The 24,048-nt window shown below is 48.9% G+C and overlaps 1 protein-coding gene across 1 annotated transcript; it reads left to right on the plus strand.

The window, feature by feature from the left end:
- Positions 1-3,904: 3,904 nt before the first annotated feature.
- LOC144602604 (nuclear factor 7, brain-like) lies at positions 3,905-13,879 on the plus strand. The gene is made up of 5 exons (XM_078415734.1): positions 3,905-4,210; positions 4,253-4,327; positions 13,494-13,516; positions 13,598-13,654; positions 13,807-13,879. The coding sequence occupies exons 1-5, from the start codon at positions 3,917-3,919 to the stop codon at positions 13,877-13,879; spliced, it is 522 nt and encodes a 173-aa protein (XP_078271860.1). The 5' UTR covers positions 3,905-3,916.
- The last annotated feature ends 10,169 nt before the right edge of the window (positions 13,880-24,048 follow it).

Consider the following 24,048-nt stretch of genomic DNA (forward strand, 5'->3'; position numbering starts at 1 on the left):
AGTGACTGGCACAACTTTTAAAAACTGGCAGTTGCTTTTCGCAACAATGTTGCAACTATCCTCACACAAGCATTGTGACGTCACAAGCTGAAGACCTTGAAAAAAAAGGTCAGAAAAAAAATCATGTAAATTTAAAACCGAGCTGATCTCTCATTGGTGCACGGGTGCCATTGTGACATCACGCGCTGAAGCCCCTTCAAGAAAAGGGTTAGAAATGAGAAATTTTAACTTTAATATCTCTCTAGCTTTAAAAAGGTAGCTTCAATTTGAACGAAAGTACTTACAATAGTTGCCCATGTTAATGGTGAATATGGCGGTACAAAAATCGTAGCGCTTTGGTGTACCGTCTGGGAGGAGTAGGGTTTGTAAGTTATGGACAGAAATCTTCGGAATCTTCCGTACATACACACGGAATGTTTGCGTACATACACACGGAATGTTGGACCGCAGAGTTTTAGTAGTATATAGATGGTCAATGAGAGGCCCCTCACCAAGCTCTCAGGCACTTTTTCCGGCCCTGGTGGATCTTGAGACCCTTCTCTGATGTTATCTTTTCCCAGCCACAGATGCAGCTTCGTAGCTTGTGTCCTGCCGGAGCTGCTGCTCTGTCAATTGCTGTGCTGGTTGTCTGATTCATAGTCGATTCCGTTCCTAGCTCTGTTGCCGTGTGGCCTGTCGATGAGTCATCTTGCGCCCCCGCTCTCGCAGACTCAAGGGGTATTCTTTGTCTTGACATTTTCGGAGCAATATATGGGTGGAACCGATTTATGAATTTAAATCGTCCCCAACGTGTGTATGATAGTGTTAATATGCAGGGATCGGTGGGCCGAAGGGCCTGTTTCCGCGCTGTATCTCTAAACTAAAACACCTCATATTCCGCCTGGGTACCTCATAACCCAACGGTATGAGGATTGAATTCATAAAGTTTAATCCAATTAACGACGACCTCTCTTCCTTTTTCACCCCCCTCCCCATCTTCCTTATGCCCCACCGATGCGCCCCCATTTCTCCCACTATGCTGCTTAACAATCCCAAACATGTCCCCTTCAACATAACCCTTTCCTCTGGCTTCACATTACGCGCACGTTCACCGCTGATCTCACGAGCATTTTTTAAATCTCCTTTCCATTTCTGGCCTTTGTCCGCCCATCTGATAGTCAACCCCCCCCCCCCCCCCCCCCCCCCCCGCCCCTCTTCACCTGTATCCACCTATCACTTGCATGTTTTATTCTGGGCACAACCTCTCTTCCAGCTTTGTTTTAACCCCTTCTCTCGTGTAAGGGACAAACAGACCATGTCAGCTGTAATGCTGTTTCAGCCACATTTTGCAGCACAACATTCCAATCCCTTCTGAAACAAGTCGATGGTTTCAAAGACTTTTCCAAACAAGGGGAAGATGTTCGAACATGTTTCCAAACTATTCAGCTTACGCCTGGGTTTGCTGAGCAAAACACTGCAAAAGCTGGGCGTGCAGCGAAGGTTTTATTATGTAAATTCCCGGAATGGCGAGGCTGTCCTATTTTGAAAGACAGGAGCGGCTAGGCTTGTATACACTGGAATTTAGAAGGATGAGAGGGGATCTTATCGAAACATATAAGATTAGTAAGGGGCTGGACACGTTAGAGGCAGGAAACATGTTCCCAATGTTGGGGGAGTCCAGAACCAGGGGCCACAGTTTAAGAATAAGGGGTAGGCCATTTAGAACTGAGATGAGGAAAAACTTTTTCAGTCAGAGATGTGAATCTGTGGAATTCTCTGCCTCAGAAGGCAGTAGAGGCCAATTCTCTGAATGCATTCAAGAGAGAGCTCGATAGAGCTCTTAAGGATAGCGGAGTCAGGGGGTATGGGGAGAAGGCAGGAACGGGGTACTGATTGAGAATGATCAGCCATGATCACATCGAATGGTGGTACATACAGGCTCGAAGGACCGAATGGCCTACACCTGCACCTAATGTCTATTGACCACCTTTTTAAAAAATCTTCTTTCCATTTCTGGCCTTTGTCCACCCATCTGATACTCAACACCCGCCCCCCAGGGATAGGTGATCGGTGCGGACTCGATGGGCCGAAGGGCCTGTTTCCGCGCTGTATCTCTAAACGAAAACACCTTATATTCCGCCTCGGTACCTCACAACCCAACAGTATGAGGATTGAATTCATAAAGTTTAATTTAATTAACAACGACCTCTCTTATTTTCTCACCCCCCCATCTTCCTTATGCCGCACCGATGCGCCCCCCATTTCTCCCACTATGCTGCTTAATAATCCCAAACATGTCCCCTTCAACATAAACCTTTCCTCTGGCTTCACATTTCGCGCACATTCACCGCTGATCTCACGAGCATTTTTTAAAATCTCCTTTCCATTTCTGGCCTTTGTCCACCCATCTGATAATCAACACCCCCCCCCCCTCCGCGCCCCTCTTCACCTGTATTCATCTATCACTTACATGTTTTTTTCTGGGCACCACCTCTCTTCCAGCTTTGTTTTAATCCCTCCTCTGGTGTAAGGGTCAAACAGACCATGTCAGCTAAAATGCTGTTTCAGCCACATTTTGCAGCACAGCATTCCAATCCCTTCGGAAACAAGTCGATGGTTTCGAAGACGTTTCCAAACAGGGCGAAGATGTTCGAACATGTTTCCGAACAATTCAGGTTATGCCTGGGTTTGCTGAACAAAACGCTGCAATAGCTGGGAGGACCACCAGCGCCCCCCTGCCGCGAGTAGTGCAGAAACGGTGCGCCTAACGAGCTGACGATTGCCTCACGGGAGGGGGTATGGCACTGTCTGAATGGACGAGGAACCATAAAGGACCGTGTCGGGCGCCCTCCCAGACCAGCAGAGAACCCCGGCCTCGGACCGTGTCGGAAACGGTGCCAGGAGATCGACAACAGGTCACTACACGGCGGCGCACGTTGCTGTGTACTCGGGGTACGCCAGTGTGTACGCGGATACATGGCTCTGTGTGCATTATTTGGTAGTGTAATAAAATACCTTGGTACATAAAACTCTGTTGTCAGAATCCGGCGATCTATCAAACACAGCACCTCCTTCTACAATCATTCTGTAGAGAGTCTTGACCTGAAACCTCGTCTACCCAAATTCCCCAGAGATGTTGCTTGGCCCGTGGAGTTACCCCATTGCTTTGTGTCAATTTTCTGTAAAGCAGCTTCTGCGGTTCCTCGTGGGTCCCTGGTGATCAACGTCAGGCTGGGCTGTGAGTGGGGGGGTCTGGCTCACTGTGCTGCTCTCCGGGGCTGGAGGGGTTAACAGGGTGGGCAGGCGGAAACCGTTTCCATTGTGGAACCCGTCCAGAATAAGGAACAGCTGGATCTTACATCAGAGCTGGGCCGCGCAGGGTTAATGTCAGGGACTTTCTGCATAGGAAGGTCAGGGGAAATTAAGACGACTTTCACCGAGAAGTTGAATGTGTTGCACGCAGTAACAGAGTATTGTCTTTCCTACTTTTTATGCAACCAAATCTCAGCGACTGTCGCGCGTCTGTCACCTCACAACACAACATTCTCTCCAGGTCTCCGATTTTACTGCAAACTTTATTTTACCAGCAGTCGCTCTAAGTTGATGTTTAACCACCGTTTCACGCTCTACTTAGAGATAACTTAATACATCTCCCATTTCGTTTCTGCCCTTCCTTAGACTGCCCGGCGCTCGTCCGACCGGTTCCCTGTCACGTTCAGACTCGTTTAACATGTTGCCAGCCTCTTGCTGGTGTGTAATCAGTGGCAGATTGCCAGTGGCCCTTCACCCTGAACACTCCCAGCAAAACAACATTATTCAGCACAGAATCAATTCCCCGCGAACTGCAGGGCGTGTCGTTGACACCTGCGGTTCTGTGCGGGTCGGCAGCTCCCTGAAGGCGGAGGCGTTTTGAACCAGAAAGTGGTCGGAATTAAAAATGGCTTCGAAACACCAGATCCAGAGTTTAACCGAAGAAGCGATTTGTCCCATTTGCCTGGATTTCTTCACCGATCCGGTTATACTGGAGTGCGGGCACAACTTCTGCCGCTCCTGTATCACACAGAGTTGGGACAAGGAGGGGAGAAACTCCTGCCCGGAATGTAGAGAGGAGATTGCAGACCGCACCCTCAAAGTAAATCGGGCCTTGGCGAGTATCACTGAGACAGCTCGAGCACTGAGCCTGAACACGGGAGGGAAGGAAAGGAAACTTCACTGCGAGGAACATCAGGAAGAACTGAAGCTGTTTTGTGAAACCGACAATAAACTGGTCTGTGTGAGTTGCGTAGCTGCGCGGGAACACAAGTCCCACAGTTTCATACCGATTAAAGAAGCTGTTGAAATATACAAGGTAAAAGCAAACAGAATGTGATCAGCTGATGAATTTTCCTTTCTGTCATTTTGCGGACCAGGCTCCCTCGGCGACTGTTCGGTTCACCCAGCCTCCCACCCAAACCAGCCCTTCCCCAGGTACTTGCCCCAGCCACTGCTGGAGATGAAACACCTGTCCCTGTACCTTACCTCTCACGTCCATGCAGGGACTCCAGCAGTCCTTCCAGGTGAGACAGCCCGCGGCTCTCTGCTGATACGCTCCACGACCCGATGAGTTCTCCAGCAGTTTGTGTCATTCTGTAAACTTTCATGTGCAGTTCCGTGACTGCAGTTCATTGGTTCCATCTGGTCTAATTCTTTCACTGACTGATTCTGAATCTCAATCACAGGAGCAGATTAAAACTTCCTTGGAGATTCTCACAAAAAATAAATCAGCGGTGGCGGACATGGAACAGCAACAGAAAGAGAAGATTTCTGGAGTCCGGGTAAGGTTTCCAGTTTCCCTTCTCTGACCTTGTGCTATTGTCTGAGATTGCAGGCTCGATAATATTGACCTTCACCTTTCATTTGTCAGGAACAGTCACAGGACCTGTTGACCTACATCACATCGGTATTTGCTGAACTGCGCCAGATTCTCAATGAGAAAGAGCGGCTCTTTCTCAAGGATCTCCGGGAAGACGAGGAGAGCGTTCTAAATCCAATGGAGAATAATATACGAGCGATTCAAGAGGAGATAAACTCTATTCAAGAGAAACTCTTAAAGCTGCAGGAACGGATGAATCAAACGGACAGTTTGATATTTCTCATGGTAGGAGGTTACAAATTCAATTTGATTCAATGACAAAACAGTGGGTAACAGTTTGCGATAAATGCAGAATTTCCCAATAATTCAGGGCTGATTGAAACAAACCAGTCGGTAGGGAAGACGAACACCTCATATTTTGAGCAGACGACAACCCAACGACATCTACATTGTATTCTCCTGTTACAGGTAAACCTTATCCCCTTCAGATCTCCCTGTTCCTTCAACTGTTCCCCACAGGCATTTCTTTTCATCCCCAGTCCCCGTCACCACGTTGCTTCCCCTTCTCCAACCGCAGATCCGCCAACCCTTCCTACTGGGAACCCAGCACATTCTCTCCTGTTGATTTCTACCCCATCACTTCCATTGCACTCGCCATTTATCTTCCTGAGCACATCAGTCTGTCATATGTCCCTCCTCACACAAATTCACCTATCCCTTGCCATTTATTGTCCCTGTTCCTCCCCCTCCCATCTCTTTACCAGCTCTCTCCCTTACAAGGGGTGACATAGAATCAGGAGATGTAGAATCCGTATGGATAGAAATGAGGAATTGTAAGGGTAAAAACACCCTGGGAGTTATCTACAGGCCTCCAAACAGTAGCCTCGACATAGGGTGCAAATTGAATCAGGTCTAAAATTGGCATGTCGCAAATGTAATACTACGGTGGTTATGGGAGATTTCAACATGCAGGTAGACTGGGAAAATCAGGTTGGTAATGGACCCCAGGAAAGAGAGTTTGTGGAGTGTCTCCGAGATGGATTCGTAGAACAGCTTGTACTGGAGCCTACTAGGGAGAAGGCAATTTTGGATTTAGTGTTGTGTAATGAACCTGATCTCATAAGGGGACTCGAGGGAAAAGAGCCATTAGGAGGCAGTGACCACAATATGATAAGTTTTACTCTACAAATTCAGAGGGAGAAGGGAAAATTGGAAGTGTCAGTATAACAGTATAGCAAAGGGGTTACAGAGGCATGAGGCAGGAGCTGGCCAGAATTGACTGGAAGGAGGCCCTAGCCGGGAAGACGGTGGAACAGCAATGGCAGGTATTCCTGGGAATAATGCAGAAGTTGCAGGATTAATTTATCCCGAAGAGGAGGAAAGATTCCAAGGGGAGTAAGAGGCACCTGTGGCTGACAAGGGAAGTTAAGGACAGCATAAAAATAAAAGAGAAGAAGTACAACAAAGCAAAGAAGAGTGGGAAGCCAGAGGATTCTGACTCTTTCAAAGAGCAAAAGAAGATGACTAAGAAGGCAATACGGGGAGAAAAGGTGAGGTACGAGGGTAAACTAGCTAATAATATAAAGGAGGATAGTAAAAGCTTTTTTAGGTATGTAAAGATGAAAAAAATAGTCAAGGCAAATGTGGGTCCTTTGAAGACAGAAGCGGGGGATTTATTATGGGGAACAAGGAAATGGCAGACTAGTTGAACCGGTACTTTGGATCTGTCTTCACTAAGGAAGATACAAGCAATCTCCCAGATGTTCTAGTAGCCAGAGATCCTAGGGTGACGGAGGAACTGAAGGAAATCCACATTAGGGAGGAAATGGTGTTTGGTAGACTGATGGGACTGAAGGCTGATAAATCCCCATGGCCTAATGTTCTGCATCCCAGAGTACGTAAGGAGGTGGCGCTAGAAATTGTGGACGCATTGGTGATCATTTTCCAATGTTCTATAGATTCAGGATCAGTTCCTGTGGATTGGTGGGTAGCTAATGTTGTCCCACTTTTTAAGAAAGGATGGCGAGAGAATACGGGAAATTATAGACCAACTAGTCTGACATCAGTGGTGGGAAAGATGCTGGAGTCAATTATAAAAGACGAAATTGCGGAGCATTTGGATAGTAGTAACAGGATTGTTCCGAGTCAGCATGGATTTACGAAGGGTAAATGATGCTTGACCAATCTTCTGGCATTCTTTGAGGATGTAGCTAGGAAATTTGACAGGGGAGAGCCGGTGGATGTGGTGTACCTTGACTTTCAGAAAGCCTTTGACAAGGTTCCACATAGGAGATTAGTGGGCAAAATTAGAGCACATCGTATTGGAGATAGGGTACTGACATGGATAGAAAATTGGTTGACAGACAGAAAGCAAAGTGTGGGGATAAATGGGTCCCTTTCAGAATGGCAGGCAGTAACTACTGGGTACCGTAAGGCTCGGTGCTGGGACCGCAGCTATTTACAATATACATTAATGACTTGGATGAAAGGACTCTCTCTTCGCATAGCAGCAATCAGCCGCAGTAGCAGCAATCAGTAGCAGTAGCAGCAATCAGCAGCAGAGCAGCAATCAGCAGCATAGCAGCAATCAGCAGCAGGAGCAGCAATCAGCAGCAGGAGCAGCAATCAGCAGCAGGAGCAGCAATCAGCAGCAGGAGCAGCAATCAGCAGCACTAGCAGCAATCAGCAGCAGAAGCAGCAATCAGCAACAGTAGCAGCGGCAATCAGCACCACCACCAAGCTGTGTTGCTTGGGAAGTATTGTGTGGAGATAGTAAGGAGTAAGACCTGTGTCATCTCCCGGACAAGTTTCGATCGCCTAGCTTGGGGTCGGAGAGGAATTTCCCGCATTTGTTTTCCCAAATTGGCCTGGGTTTTTAATCCGGTTTTTCGCCTCTCCCAGGAGATCACTCAGTTCTTTTGGGTGGGCGGTTGGAGCGGTTGGAGCAGCGGCCGGGCGGTAGGTTTAGAAACCGAGCACGGGGCTTTGTTTGGGGAGTATGAGTGCCAGGGCAGTTTATTGTTCTGGGTGTCGGATGTGGGGAATCTGGGAGTCTGATAGTCTTCCAGACATCCACATCTGCGCCAGGTGCGACGAGATGGGGTTCCTAAGGGAACGTATTTGGAACCTGGAGCGGCAGATTGATGACCTCCGTCTGGTCAGGGAGAGTGAGGAGGTTATAGAGAGGAGTTATAGAGAGGTGGTCACTCCAAGACCACGGGACGTAGACTAGTGGGTCACGGTTAGGGGGGGAAAGGAGCAGAGGCAGGGACTAGAGAGTACCCCAGTGGATGTACCCCTTGGTAATAAATACTCCTGTTTAAGTGTTGTTGGGGAGTACAGCCTACCTGGGGGCAGCGACGGCGCCCGGGCCTCTGGCACGGAGTCCGGCCCTGTTGCTCAGAAGGGTAGGGAAAGGAAGAAGAGAGCGATAGTAATAGGGGACTCTATAGTGAGGGGGTCAGATAGGCGATTCTGTGGACGCAGTCGGGAGACCCGAATGGTGGTTTGCCTCCCTGGTGCCGGTGTCCGGGATGTGTCTGAGCGTATCCAGGATATCCTGAAAGGGGAGGGAGAGGAGCCAGAGGTCGTGGTACATATAGGTACCAACAATATAGGTAGGATAAGGGAAGAGGTCCTGAAAAGAGAATTTAGGGGGCTAGGAAGAGAGTTAAAAAAAAGGACTTCCAAAGCAATAATCTCAGGCTTACTGCCTGTGCCACGCGATAGTGAGAATAGGAATGGAGTGAGGTGGAGGATAAATACGTGGCTGAGGGACTGGTGCAGGGAGCAGGGATTCAAGTTTCCGGATCATTGGGACCTCTTCTGGGGGAAGTAATTACCTGTACAAAAAGGACGGGTTGCATCTGAACCTGAGGGGAACCAATATCCTGGCGGGGAGATTTGCTAAGGTAATTGCGGAGACTTTAAACTAGTACGGTTGGGGGGAGGGACTCAAACACAGATAGCTAATAGGCAGTGTGTGAGGCAGGAGGCAGAAAAGGGAAACACTCAGACCCAATATGTAGGAGAGAAAGAAGGGAAAAGAAATAAACTGAGAATAAGAAATGATGGGTCCCTTAAATGTGTATATTTTAATGCTAGGAGCATTGTAAGAAAGGTGGATGAGCTTAGAGCCTGGATTGACATCTGGAAGTATGATGTTGTGGCGATCAGTGAAACATGGTTGCAGGAGGGTTGCGATTGGCAATTAAATATTCCAGGATTTCATTGTTTCAGATGTGATAGAATCAGAGGGGCAAGAGGTGGGGGTGTTGCATTGCTTGTCAGGGAGGATATCACAGCAGTGCTTTGGCAGGACAGACTAGAAGGCTCGATTAGGGAGGCTGTTTGGGTGGAACTCAGAAATGAGAAAGGTTTAGCAACACTTATAGGTATGTATTATAGACTGCCAAATAGGGAACGAGAATTGGAAGAGCAAATATGTAAGGAGATAGCAGATATTAGTAGTAAGCACAGAGTAGTGATTGTGGGTGATTTCAATTTTCCGTACATAGACTGGGATTCACATTCTGTTAAAGGGCTGGATGGTTTGGAGTTTGTAAAATGTGTGCAGGATAGTTTTTTGCAGCAATACGTAGAGGTACCTACCAGAGAAGGGGCAGTGTTGGACCTCCTGTTGGGAAATGAGACGGGTCAGGTGACGAAGGTATGTGTTGAGGAGCAATTTGGGTCGAGTGATCACAATGCCATTAGTTTCAATATAATTATGGAGAAGGTCAAATCTGGTCCAAGGGTTGAGATTTTGGATTGGAGAAAGGCTAATTTTGAGGAGATGAGAAAGGATTTAAAAGGAGTGAAATGGGACATTTTGCTTTATGAAAAGGATATAATAGAGAAATGGAGGATATTTAAAGGTGAAATTTTGAGAGTACAGTCTTTATGTCCCTGTTCGGTGGAAAGGAAAGAATAATAATTTGAAAGAGCCGTGGTTTTCCAGGGAAATTGGACACTTGGTTCGGAAAAAGAGGGAGATATACAATAAATATAAGCGGCAGGGAGTAAATGAGGTTCTTGAGGAATATAAAGAATGTAAAAGGAATCTTAAGAAGGAAATTAGAAAAGCAAAAAAAAGATATGAGGTTGCTTTGGCAAGTAATGTACAAGTAAACCCCAAGGGGTTCTACAGATATGTCAATAGCAAAAGGATAGTGAGGGATAAAATTGGTCCATTAGAGAGTCAGAATGGACAGCTATGTGCTGAGCCGGAAGAAATGGGGGAGATATTAAACAATTTCTTTTCTTCGGTATTCACCGAGGAGAAGGAAAGTGAATTATGTGAGGTAAGCGAAACAAGTAGAGTAGTGATGGAAATTATGAGGATTAAAGAAGGGGAGGTACGGACACTTTTGAAAAATATAAAAGTGGATAAGTCTCCAGGTCCTGATAGGATATTCCCTAGGACATTGAGGGAAGTTAGTGCAGAAATAGCAGGGGCTATGACGGAAATATTTCAAACATCATTAGAAACAGGGATGGTGCCGGAAGTTTGGCGCATTGCGCATGTTGTGCCTTTGTTTAAAAAAGGTTCTAAAAGTAAACCTAGCAATTATAGACCTGTTAGTTTGACGTCTGTGGTGGGAAAATTAATGGAAAAGATACTTAGGGACAATATATATGATTATATGGATAAACAAGACCTGATTAGAAACAGTCAACATGGATTTGTGCCTGGAAGGTCATGTTTGACTAATCTTCTTGAATTTTTTGAAGAGGTTACCAGGGAAATTGATAAGGGCAAGGCTGTGGATGTTGTCTATATGGACTTTAGTAAGGCATTCGACAAGGTTCCACATGGTAGGTTGATTAAGAAGGTTAAATCGTTGGGTATTAATAGTGAGGTTGCAAGATGGATTCAACAATGGCTGAATGGGAGATACCAGAGGGTAATGGTTGACAACTGTATGTCAGGTTGGAGGCCAGTGTCTAGTTGAGTACCCCAAGGATCTGTGTTGGGTCCACTGTTGTTCGTCATTTACATTAATGATCTGGATGATGGTGTGGCAAATTGGATTAGTAAATATGCAGATGATACTAAGATAGGTGGTGTAGTTAATAATGAAGTAGAGTTTCAAAGTCTACAGAGAGACTTGGGCCTTTTGGAAGGGTGGGCTGAAAGATGGCAGATGGAGTTTAATGCTGATAAGTGTGAGGTGCTGCATTTTGGTAGGACAAATCAAAATAGGACGTACAGGGTAAATGGTAGGGAATTGAGGAATGCAGTGGAACAGAGGGATCTGGGAATAACTGTGCATTGTTCCCTGAAGGTGGAATCTCATGTGGATAGGGTGGTGAAGAAGGCGTTTGGTATGCTTGCCTTTATAAATCAGAACATCGAATATAGAAGTTGGGATGTAATGTTAAAATTGTACAGGGCATTGGTGAGGCCGAATCTGGAGTATGGTGTGCAGTTCTGGTCGCCAAATTATAGGAAGGATGTCGACAAAATGGAGAGGGTACAGAGGAGATTTACTAGAATGTTGCCTGGGATTCAGCACTTCAGCTACAGAGAGAGGTTGAACAGGTTGGGTCTTTATTCTTTCTAGCGTAGAAGGTTGAGGGGGGACTTGATAGAGGTTTTAAAAATTTTAAGAGGGACAGACAGAGTTGACGTGGGTAGGCTTTTCCCCTTGAGAGTGGGGAAGATTCCAACAAGGGGACATAACTTTAGAATAGAGGGACAAAAGTTTAGGGGTAACATGAGGGGTAATTTCTTTAGTCAGAGGGTGGTGGCTGTATGGAATGGGCTTCCGGTGGAAGTGGTGGAGGCAGGCTCGATTTTATTATTTAAGAGTAAATTGGATAGGTATATGGATGAGAGGGGATTGGAGGGTTATGGTCTGAGAGCAGGTAGATGAGACTAGGTCAGAGAGAGTGGTCGGCGTGGACTGGTAGGTCCGAACGGGCCTGTTTCCGTGCTGTAGTTGTTATATGGTTATATGGTTATATTAAAAGTACCATTAGGTAAATTTGCAGATGATACAAAGCTCGGTGGTAGTGTCAACTGTGAGGAAGATGCTATGAGGTTGCAGGGTGACTTGGAAAGGTTGTGTGAGTGGGCGGATGCATGACAGATGCAGTTTAATGTGGATAAGTGTGAGGTTATCCACTTTAGTGCAAGAATAGGAAGGCAGCGTATTATCTGTATGGTTTCAAGTTAGGAAAAGGGGACGTACAACGAGATCTGGGTGTCCTAGTGCATCAGTCAGTGAAAGGAAGCATGCAGGTACAGCAGACAGCGAAGAAAACCAATGGATTGTTGGCCTTCTTAACAAGAGGAGTTGAGTATAGGAGCAAAGAGGTCCTTCTGCAGTTGTACAGGGCCCTACTGAGACCTCACCTGGAGTACTGTGTGCAGTTTTGGTCTCCAAATTTGAGGAAGGATATTCTTCCTATTGAGGGCGTGCAGCGTAGGTTTACTAGGTTAATTCCCGGAATGGCGGGACTGTCGTATGTTGAAAGACTGGAGCGACTAGGCTTGTATAAACTGGAATTTAGAAGGATGAGAGGGGATCTTATTGAAACGTATAAGATTATTAAGGGGTTGGACACGTTAGAGGCAGCAAACATGTTCCCAATGTTGGGGGAGTCCAGAACCAGGGGCCACTGTTTAAGAATATGGGGTAGGCCATTTAGAACAGAGATGAGGGAAAACTTTTTCAGTCAGAGTTGTAAATCTACCGAATTCTATGCCTCAGAAGGCGGTGGAGGCCAGTTATCTGAATGCTTTCAAGAGAGCTAGATAGAGCTCTTAGGGATAGCGGAGTCCGGAGGTATGGGGAGAAGGCAGGAACGGGGTACTGATTGAGAATGATCAGCCATGATCACATTGAATGGTGGTGCTGGCTCGAAGGTCCGAATGGCCTACTCCTGCATCTATTGTCTATTGTCTATTGTCTCTCCCATCTATTCCAGAAGATTGAAAGAGACTCCTGACCACATGCGTCATGTGTACATTTCCCTCCTCAGATGCTGGCTGGCCTGATTATGATTCCAGTCTGTGCAGCACCTTGTGTCTCCAAATAAATTATTTATTTGTTCTGGGGCCATATTACTGCCTCACTCACATTAGCACACCCCATTCAATCGCTGGGTGAGCTGAATCTTTATCGGGAAGAGAAGTTGTACTTATCACATTGACCCAGTCATATTTTCCAGGTTGTCCAAGCCTTCTCTTAGTCTGATATGAACATCTAGTCACAAGCTGGCAACATGATGTCTGTGGAGACAAAGGTTGGTAGATGCTATGGGTCCCTCTTGCTGACCCACAGGGTGCAAGACGAATCAGGGGGCGCTTGAAGTGGCAATGCATGATCTTTGGCGAATAGGATAGAAGAAAATTCCAAGGCATGTAACACAGACATTAAACGCAAGAGGGTAACAGTGAAGAGAGGGTGACACCTGTTGGAAAAATGAGGTAATTCACGACTGGAACCAGAGGAGGTTGAATCGCCCCATCAGACCAGTATTAAATATACACTTTACATGTAATTAATACATAATACTGCACTGATAGGGCGCAGCGCCATCATTAAGTGCTGGGATGTGTCGGAAAATTGTGACAATTTGGCTGATATTCCTGCTGTCACGATGTGGTCGCTCAGTGTAAATTAATTGATCTTTCTGATGTTTTATATTTCAGGAGGAAACTCGTCAGAAGAGGAGGTGAGACTCTCTGCACTGTTTTGGAAAGTAAGCCAGAAATTGTTGATGCGGGTCTTATAACCGGGTGTTTAATTCATGCAGGATAAGTGATGATATCAACACGCTGTCAGTAGCAGACGGTGCCGTGGACGTTGGAAAGTTCGATCGCCCATTTTTGTTCAGCGAAGTGCCTTATTGTAATAAGAGAGGTAAAAACATTTTTTTAAACCGTTAGAGTTATTAAAGTGTTAATTACCTGTACAGTGTATATTTAATACTGGACTGGGCTCTTCAACTGCCTCTGGTTCCAGGCATGAATTACTTCCTTTGTCCAACGGGGGTCCCCCTCACTTCACGGGTCCTTTTGAGAATGGCAGGCAGTGACTAGTGGGGTGCCGCAAGGCTCGGTGCTGGGAGCCCTGTTATTTACAATATATATCAACGATTTACACAAAGGAATTAAATGTAACATCTCCAAGTTTGCGGATGACACAAAGCGAGATGGCAGTGTGAGCTGCGAGGAGGATGCTACGGGGCTGCAGGGTGACATAGATTGGTTGGGTGAGAGGGCAGATGAATGGCAGATGCAGTCTAATGTGGATAAATATGGGGTTGTAGTGGGTGCGGTCACCGCGGAAATCAGGCCAGACGCCAGGTGAGTAGTAGCTATACTTTATTTCGCAAGGCACACAAACACCGCACTCAAGAACACGTGAGTCGACACACCCAAAACCTATAGTCCCAGACCACCTGACCCAAGGGAACTGACCCAGGAAGTGACCTAATCCCTCCCGTCCACTGAGTGTCAAGTGGAATGACCAAGGGAGTGGCCTAGCCCCCGGGCGCCGCCACAGGACCCCCCCCCCAAGAACCGAAGGCACGAAACGGACAGGGGGACGGACGAAACGGCCAGTCCGCAGGAACCGGAATCACCCCGCCAGGGGAAGGGAGCCGCGGGAACTCCAGGGGTAAGGGCCGGGACGCGGGACGACCCCGACGGCGAGACTGCGCCAGTAGAACCGGCTGGCTAACGTCCACGTGCGCCGGCTTCAGCCGCGAAAGAGAGACCATCTCAGGACGACCCCCCCATGTCCAACACGAAGGTGGCAGAGCCCCGCTCAAGCATTTTGAACAGTCCTTCATAAGGCCGCTGAAGGGGTGTCCGGTGGGCATCCCGACGCAGGAAAACAAAAGGGCAGTCCTGCAGGGCGGAAGGGACATGTGACCGCACCGAACCGTGGCGAGACGTCGGCACTGGCGCCAGCGAGCCCACCGTCCCCCGAAGGCGTTGCAGGGCGGCCGAGGGCTGTTCTGCCTGACCTTGGGCGGAGGGAACGAACTCCCCGGGCACCGTCAGCGGAGCCCCGTACACCAATTCCGCCGAGGAGGTGGCCAAGTCCTCCTTGGGGGCGGTGCGGACACCCAGTAAAACCCACGGCAACGCGTCAACCCAGTCCGGGCCAACGAGCCGGGCCTTCAGAGCGGTCTTGAGCTGGCGGTGGAAACGCTGCACCAGGCCGTTCGCCTGCGGATGGTACGCTGTGGTGCGGTGCAGGTTAACCCCCAGCAGTTCAGCCATGGATGATCACAGCTCGGAGGTGAATTGCGGCGTCCTGTCGGACGTAATGTTGAGCGGAACCCTAAACCTGGCAATCCAATTTGCCACCAAGGCATGGGCACAAGTAGAGGCACACGTGTCCGGCACTGGAACTGCCTCCGGCCACCGCGTGAAACGGTCCACCATTGTCAGGAGGTAGGAGAAACCCCAAGGAGGCGGCAGTGGCCCCACGATGTCCACATGGATGTGGTCAAAACGGTGGCGAGGGACGGGGAACTCCTGGAGCGGCGCACGCACATGCCGCTGTATTTGCAGTTTGGCACGGGATGCAGGTGCGCGCCCAATGTCCAACCTGCTTGCGTAACCCGTGCCAAACGAAACGGGAAGCCACGAGGGTCGTCGTCGCCCGAATGGAAGGGTGGGACAGCCCGTAGAGCACCTCGAACACCCGGCGCCGCCAGGCAACAGGCACGATTGGGCGTGGCTACCCGGTGGACACATTGAAAAGCAGCGTCGCGCCCCCAGTGCCACAGGGAACGTCCTCCAACCTCAGGCCCGAAACGGCGGTACGGTAGGCGGACATCTCATTATCGGACAACTGGGCCGCCGCCAGGGCTGAGTAGTCGATGCCATCGGCCACTTGCCGGACGCCGTGGACCGCGGGTCGAGACAAGGCGTCGGCCACCCGGTTGTCTTTACCGCCGATGAAACAGATGGAGGTAGTGTATTCCGAGACGAAAGCCAGCTGCCGCTGCTGGCGAGCTGACCACGGGTCGGACACCTTGGCGAACGCAAAGGTGAGGGGCTTGTGGTCCGTGTACGTGGTGAAAGTCCTCCCCTCGAGAAAATAGCGGAAGTGGCGGACCGCAAGGTAAAGAGCAAGGAGCTCGCGGTCAAAAGCACTGTAGTTCCACTGTGCGCCGCTGAGGTGCCTACTGAAAAAAGACAGAGGCTTCCAACACCCATCCGTGTGCTGTTCGAGCACCGCCCCAACCGCTACTTCCGAAGCGTCGACCGTCAGGCTGGTTGGTGCATCAGCCCGTGGATGCATGAGCATCGTGGCCATAGCCAAGGCTTCCTTGGCGTGTTGGAACGCCGCCACCGCATCGTCGGTCCATTCGACCTCCCTGCGCTTGCCCGCCATGAGGTGGAACAGCGGGCGCATGATCCGGGCTGCAGACGGCACAAATCGGTGGTAAAAGGCCACCATCCCCACAAACTCCTGGAGGCCCCACACGGTGGTCGGGCGTGGAAACTGGCGCACCGCGTTCACCTTGTTCGGGAGCGGCAGCGCCCCGGGCGGGGTCACGCGGTGGCCCAGGAAATCGATGGATGACACCCCGAAACGGCATTTGGCGATGTTGATGGCAAGCCCATGATCGCTAAGGCGTTGGCATAGCTGGCGGAGATGGGCAAAATGTTCCTGTCTCGAGCGGCTCGCCACCAAAATGTCATCAAGGTACACGAACACGAATTCCAGGCCACGGCACACACAGTCCATAAGCCGCTGAAAGGCTTGCGCAGCGTTCTTGAGTCCAAACGGCATGCGGAGGAATTCGAAAAGGCCAAATGGCGTCACGATTGCCGTCTTGGGGATGTCGTCGGGGTGGACTGGAATCTGGTTATAGCCACGCACCAGGTCGACCTTGGAAAATACCGTGGCCCCAGCCAGGTGTGCATTAAAGTCCTGAATGTGAGGGACCGGATACCTGTCGGCGATTGTGGCATCGTTAAGCCGGCGGTAATCCCCGCAAGGACGCCAACCACTGTCTGCCTTGGGGACCATATGGAGCGGGGACGCCCACTGGCTGTCTGAGCGGCGCACGATCCCCAGTGACTCCATAAGGCGGAACTCCTCCCAAGCGAGACGGAGCTTGTCCGGTGGAAGACGCCGCGCCCGGGCTTACAAGGGCGGGCCAGGAGTGGGAATTAGGTGCACCACTCCATGCTTCGGGGCGGCGGAGTGGAACCGGGGGTCCAGAATATCGGGGAATTCGGCCAGAATTCGTTAGAACGCGGCGTCCACGGACGACAGGGGCCCATCAGGACGCACGACCGGGTCGCCCAAGCGGAGGAAAACGGGCTGCAGAGTGACAGAGTGCACTAAACGCTGCCGCTTAACGTCCACGAGCAGGGAATGTGCCCGTAGGAAATCCGCACCCAGCAGCGGCTGGGACACATCCGCGATCACGAATGGCCATGAGAAGCTGCTCGCCCCGAAGTTGAGGGAGATCGTGCGCACCCCATATGATTGGATTGAAGTCCCGTTGGCTGCGGCGAGGAGGGGACCGCGGTTGCCACTGCGGAGGTCAGCACGCGAAGGGGGAACAACGCTCACCTCCGCCCCGGTGTCCACAAGGAAACGAGCCCTGGAGCGGCGGTCCCACGCAAACACACGATGAACCTGGCCGGCCGCCGAAGCAATCACAGACGGCCGGCCTCTGCGTTTCCCGGGAACGAACAGGGCTGCCGGCATTGACGGGCCGAAGGGCCCCACCGCCGATGGAAGTAGCACCAGCCCCCTCTGCTGGTTTCCGTGAAAACGGGCGTCTGTGCGGGCCGATCCGACCACCAACGACCTCCGGTGGCGGGTGGGGGAACTGCAGGCGGGCCGTGCGTAAAAGACGCGCCGCCGGCTGGGTGAGCTGCTGAAACCGGATACCGTCGGGAAGGCTGTCGGGGAGCGGTAGTAATGCGGGCGATCGAGGCTCCTACCTGCGGGTAGTCGTCGGCCGTCGGATGGACTTCCAACACGTCGAGGGACAGCTGACGGGTCATCAAGAGCACATCGGCGCGCCTGCCCAACGCCTGCATGTTGGTGAACGGGTCGTGGAGGAGCTGCTGGCGGTGGTCGGACGGCAGCAGCATCAGATAAACGTGTTTGAAAAGAAAACCGGGCTCGTAGTCGCCCAGCAGTGCCAGCATGTCGGCCAGTAGTACCGACGGGCGGCGGTCACCCAGGCCCGGCATTCGGAGGATCCGGGTTGCCCGCTCGGCCTCGCAGAGGCCGAACTGCTGAAGGAGGACGGCCTTAAGGGCCACGTACTTATCGGTCGCCGGGGGTCGCGGAGGAAGGGTCGGACCAGGCGCGCGGTGGCCGGGTCGAGGGCGCTGACCACATGAAAGTACTTAGTGGCGTCGGCAGTTATGCCCCGCAGGGCGAACTGTGCCTCGGCCTGGTCAAACCAGAAGTCGGGGTCCTCGGTCCACAATGGAGGCAGCCACACCGACACGGCGTGGAGAGCGGCGCGGGCGGCAGGGTCCAGAGGCGGCTGACTGGAAGAGTCGGGTAGTAGAGCGTTCGGTTCCATCGCGACTTGCGAAGGAAAATCGGGGTCACCAGTGTAGTGGGTGCGGTCACCACGGAAATCAGGCCAGACGCCAGGTGAGTAGTAGCTATACTTTATTTCGCAAGGCACACAAACACTGCACTCAAGAACACGTGAGTCGACACACCCAAAACCTTTTATAGTCCCAGACCACCTGACCCAAGGGAACTGACCCTGGAAGTGACCTAATCCCTCCCGTCCACTGAGTGCCGAGTGGAATGACCAAGGGAGTGGCCTAGCCCCCGGGCGCCGCCACAAGGTTGACACTTTGGTGTCAATGACAATAAGGCAGATTATTATTTGAATGGTGTCAGATTGGCTGGAATTGGCAAGCACGAAGGGCCGAGTGGCCTAATCCTGCACCGATTTTCTATGTTTCTATATTTCTATGTTTCACTGATACCCTCTTGCGTTTAATGTCCGGATATCATGCCTTGGAATTATCTTCAAATCCGACTCGCCAAGTATTCTTCATTGTGTGGGATGGAACTACAAATGCTGGTATAAACCGAAGATAGACAAAAAATGCTGGAGTGACAAGTTGGACAGGCAGCATCTCTAGAGAGAAGGGATGGGTGATATTTCGGGTCGAGACCCTCCTTCAAATTGAGAGTCAGTGGAGAGAGAAACGATACATATGGATTTGAAAACGAGAGATCAAAGGGGACGACGCTTAAGCAAAATGTAGAGTAGATCATTGTTACCTTGGAATAGATGACAGCGAGGTATATAGTGCACAATTTAGAGAGAGAGAGAGAGAGAGAGAGAGAGAGAGAGAGAGAGAGAGAGAGAGAGAGAGAGAGAGAGAGCGAGAGAGAGCGAGAGAGAGAGAGAGAGAGAGAGAGAGAGAGAGAGAGAGAGAGAGAGAGAGAGAGAGAGAGATTGATTGATTGATTGATTGATTGATTGATTGATTGATTGATTGATTGATTGATTGATTGATTGATTGATTGATTGATTGATTGATTGATTGATTGATTGGTTGATTGATTGGTTGGTTGGTTGATTGGTTGGTTGATTGGTTGATTGATTGATTGATTGATTGATTGATTGATTGATTGATTGATTGATTGATTGATTGATTGATTGATTGATTGATTGATTGATTGATTGATTGATTGATTGATTGATTGATTGATTGATTGATTGATTGATTGATTGATTGATTGATTGATTGATTGATTGATTGATTGATTGATTGATTGATTGATTGATTGATTGATTGATTGATTGATTGATTGATTGATTGATTGATTGATTGATTGATTGATTGATTGATTGATTGATTGATTGATTGATTGATTGATTGATTGATTGATTGATTGATTGATTGATTGATTGATTGATTGATTGATTGATTGATTGATTGATTGATTGATTGATTGATTGATTGATTGATTGATTGATTGATTGATTGATTGATTGATTGATTGATTGATTGATTGATTGATTGATTGATTGATTGATTGATTGATTGATTGATTGATTGATTGATTGATTGATTGATTGATTGATTGATTGATTGATTGATTGATTGATTGATTGATTGATTGATTGATTGATTGATTGATTGATTGATTGATTGATTGATTGATTGATTGATTGATTGATTGATTGATTGATTGATTGATTGATTGATTGATTGATTGATTGATTGATTGATTGATTGATTGATTGATTGATTGATTGATTGATTGATTGATTGATTGATTGATTGATTGATTGATTGATTGATTGATTGATTGATTGATTGATTGATTGAAGATATATATATCAGTATTCATACGCTGGAGATGTCAGTTCCCTGAACACAACCACAGTATAGACAATAGGTGCAGGAGGAGGCCATTCGGTCCTTCGAGCCAGCACTGCCATTGAATGTGATCATGGCTGATCATTCTCAATCAGTATCCCGTTCCTTCCTTCTCCCCATACCCCCTGACTCCGCTATCTTTAAGAGCCTATCTAGCTCTATCTTGACTGCATTCATAGAATTGGCCTCCACTGCCTTCTGAGGCAGAGAATTCCACAGATTCCCAACTCTCCGACTGAAAAAGTTTTTCCTCATCTCAGTTCTAAATGGCCTACCCCTTATTTTTAAACCGTGGCCCCTTGTTCTGGACTCCCCCAACATTGGGAACATGTTTCCTGCCTCTAACGGTCCAACCCTTTAATAATCTTATACGTTTCGATAAGATCTCCTGTCATCCTTCTAAATTCCAATATATACAAGCCTAGTCGCTCCAGCAAACCTACGCTGCACGCCCTCAATAGCAAGAATATCCTTTCTCAAATTTGGAGACCAAAACTACACATAGTACTCCAGGTGCGGTCTCACTAGGGCCCAGTACAACTGCAGAAGGACCTCTTTGCTCCTATACTCAACTCCTCTTGTTATGAAGGCCAACATTCCATTGGCTTTCTGCACTGCCTGCTGTACCTGCATGCTTCCTTTCAGTGACTGATACACTAGGACACCCAGATCTCGTTGTACGTTCCCTGTTCCTAACTTGACACCATTCAGATAATATAAGAAAATAACTGCGGATGCTGGTACAAATAAAGGTATTTATTCACAAAGTGCTGGAGTAACAGCACGTCGGGCAGCATCTCGGGAGAGAAGGAATGGGTGACGTTTCGGGTCGATACCCATCAGTCTGAAGAAGGGTCTAGACCCGAAACGTCACCCACCATTCAGATAATACTCTGTCTTCCTATTCTCACCACCAAAGTGGATAACCTCACACTTATCCACATTAAACTGCATCTGCCATGCATCCGCCCACTCGCACAACCTGTCCAAGTCACCCTGCAACCTCATAGCTTTATATCATCTGCAAATTTGCTAATGGTACTTTTAATCCCTTCATCCAAGTCATTAATGTATATTGTAAATAGCTGCGGTCCCAGCACCGAGCCTTGCGGTACCCCACTGGTCACTGCCTGCCATTCTGAAAGGGACCCATTTATCCCCACTCTTTGCTTTCTGTCTGCCAACCAATTTTCTATCCATGTCAGTACCCTACCTCCAATACCATGTGCTCTAATTTTACCCACTAATCTCCTATGTGGAACCTTGTCAAAGGCTTTCTGAAAGTCAAGGTACACCACATCCACCGGCTCTCCCCTGTCAATTTTCCTAGTTACATCCTCAAAAAATTCCAGATTAGTCAAGCATGAATTCCACTTTGTAAATCCATGCTGACTCTGAACGTTCCTTTTACTACTATCCAAATGCTCCGCAATTTCGTCTTTTATAATTGACTCCAGCATCTTCCCCACCACTGATGTCAGACTAACTGGTCTATAATTTCCCGTTTTTTCTCCTCCCCGTTTCTTAAAATGTGGGACAACATTAGCTACCCTCCAATCCACAGGAACTTATCCTGAATCTATAGAACATTGGAAAATGATCACCAATGCGTCCACAATTTCTAGCGCTACCTCCTTAAGTACTCTGGGATGCAGACCATCAGGCCCTGGGGATTTATCACCCTTCAGTCCCATCAGTCTACCCAACACCATTTCCTGCCTAATGCGGATTTCCTCCAGTTCCTCTGTCACCCTAGGATCTCTGGCCACTAGAACATCTGGGAGATTGCTTGTATCTTCCTAAGTGAAGACAGATCCAAAGTACCGGTTCAACTCGTCTGCCATTTTCTTGTTCCCCATAATAAATTCCCCCGCTTCTGTCTTCAAGGGACCCACATTTGCCTTGACAATTTTTTCCCTCTTTACATACCTAAAAATGTATGTAGAGATGTCAGTTCACTGAGCACAACCACAGTACACACAACAGACGTTGGATGAACGTTGTTACTAAAGTGAACACTGGCGTTGGGTTCTACGCACCGCGGGCAGTCCAAAAACAGAGCATGTCTCTGGTGAAAGTAAATCGGTAAATTGTATTCTCTAACCTGTCTTGCTGGTGCCCGCAAAGCTCAGGAAGCAGGTTCTCCATTGCTTGATTTTGCTCACAGAACAAGCAGTCGCGTGTTTCCCGTAGTATGCTGGCATCTAAATGATGTTCAGCGTGTTGTCCCTGCTGTTGGATGTTGGTGGAGTTGCGCGTGGTCCTGATGCCAATTTGCAGGAAGCGCAGTCCGTCATTCCCGTTCCGGATTCTCCTCCCTGCTCTCCCGCAAACCCAAAACTCCTGCGACTGACACCATTTATACCTCCCGCTGCCTCGGCAAGGCCAGCAGCATAATCAAGGACCAGTCTCATCCTGGCCACTCTCTCTTCTCCCCTCTGCCATCAGGGAAGAGGTACAGAAGTGTGAAAACGCACACCTCCAGATTCAGGGACAGTTTCTTCCCAGCTGTTATCAGGGAACTGAATCATCCTACCACAACCAGAGAGCAGTGCTGAACTACTATCTTCCACGTTGGTGATCCTCGGACTATCCTTGATCGCACCTTGCTGGCTTTACATTGCACTAAACATTATTCCCACATCATGTATCTGCAAACGTATTGATTGTAATCATGTATTGTCGTTCTACTGACTGGTTAGCACTCAACAAAATATTTTCGCTGTACCTTGGTAAACTGTAACTCCTCTTCCGACACCTCCAATCCCACGCGGTCCCCTCCTTTCCTCGCTACTCCAGTCCGCTTCATCCTACCCGCCTAACACGGCTCCTTATCACAATCACAATAAAACTTTATTAGCCAAGTATGTTTTGCAACATACGAAGAACTTCATTTGCCATACAGTCATAACAGTAAAAAGCAACAGGACACACAAAATACATTTTAACGTAAACATCCACCACAGTGACCCCTCCACATTCCTCACTGTGGTGGAAGGTGAAAAATAGTTCAATCCCTCCCTGCTTTGTCCTCCAGCGGTCGGGGGCTCGAACCTTCTGTGACCAGATGTGTCCATGGTCCCAGATCCCACATTTTAATGCAGAGATAGCTGGATTCTGGGTTAGTACAGGTGTCAGAGGTTATGGGGAGAAGGCAGGAGGAAGGGTTAGGAGCGAGAGATAGATCAGGGACGATTGAATGGTGGAGTAGACTTGATGGGCCGAATGGCCTCATTTGAATACTTTCATTTATGACATTATGACCTTATGACTGTCCAAATTCACCTGATAACCCAGCCTTCAGACCTGATGAAGTTGTTGTAAACCCTTTTGCACCCACTCCAATTGACTAACAAACCCACCCTTCCCTTTGTCTCACCCTCCACTCAAAAAACACAGGAGCAGGTCATCTGGCCCCTCGTGTCTGCCCCCTTTCACTGTGATCATGACGACCCCACCACGTACCTCTACATCCTCTTTAACAACCTCAAATTACCACTCACCTCAATATCATCTTGCTCCGATCTGCCTCCATATCTGAATAGCCCGCTTCATTCCCCCATCCCCACCGCAATCTGGCAATTCTCCTCACTCTCCGCACTCGTCCTTCCCGTCCACCCTCCCCCACCTCACGAAATTCCCCTCTCCATCCCGGATAAAAACTCCGGTGGAGATGTCTGTTGTCCACCCGATGTGGTTGTGGGTGAAACCCCGGGCAGGGTTTCAGTTGTCGCCCGCCTGTGCCCGAGGCCGAGCGGCCTCTCCCCCGGTGCCGGGGCCGCGCTGCCCGAATCTCCCCCGAATCTCCCCCCGACCCCCGGGGACTCTCTGATTCTCTGCTTCTCCCCCCAGT

Source organism: Rhinoraja longicauda, chromosome 19 (genome assembly GCF_053455715.1).
Source record: "Rhinoraja longicauda isolate Sanriku21f chromosome 19, sRhiLon1.1, whole genome shotgun sequence".
NCBI classification, from domain to species: Eukaryota; Metazoa; Chordata; class Chondrichthyes; order Rajiformes; family Arhynchobatidae; genus Rhinoraja; species Rhinoraja longicauda.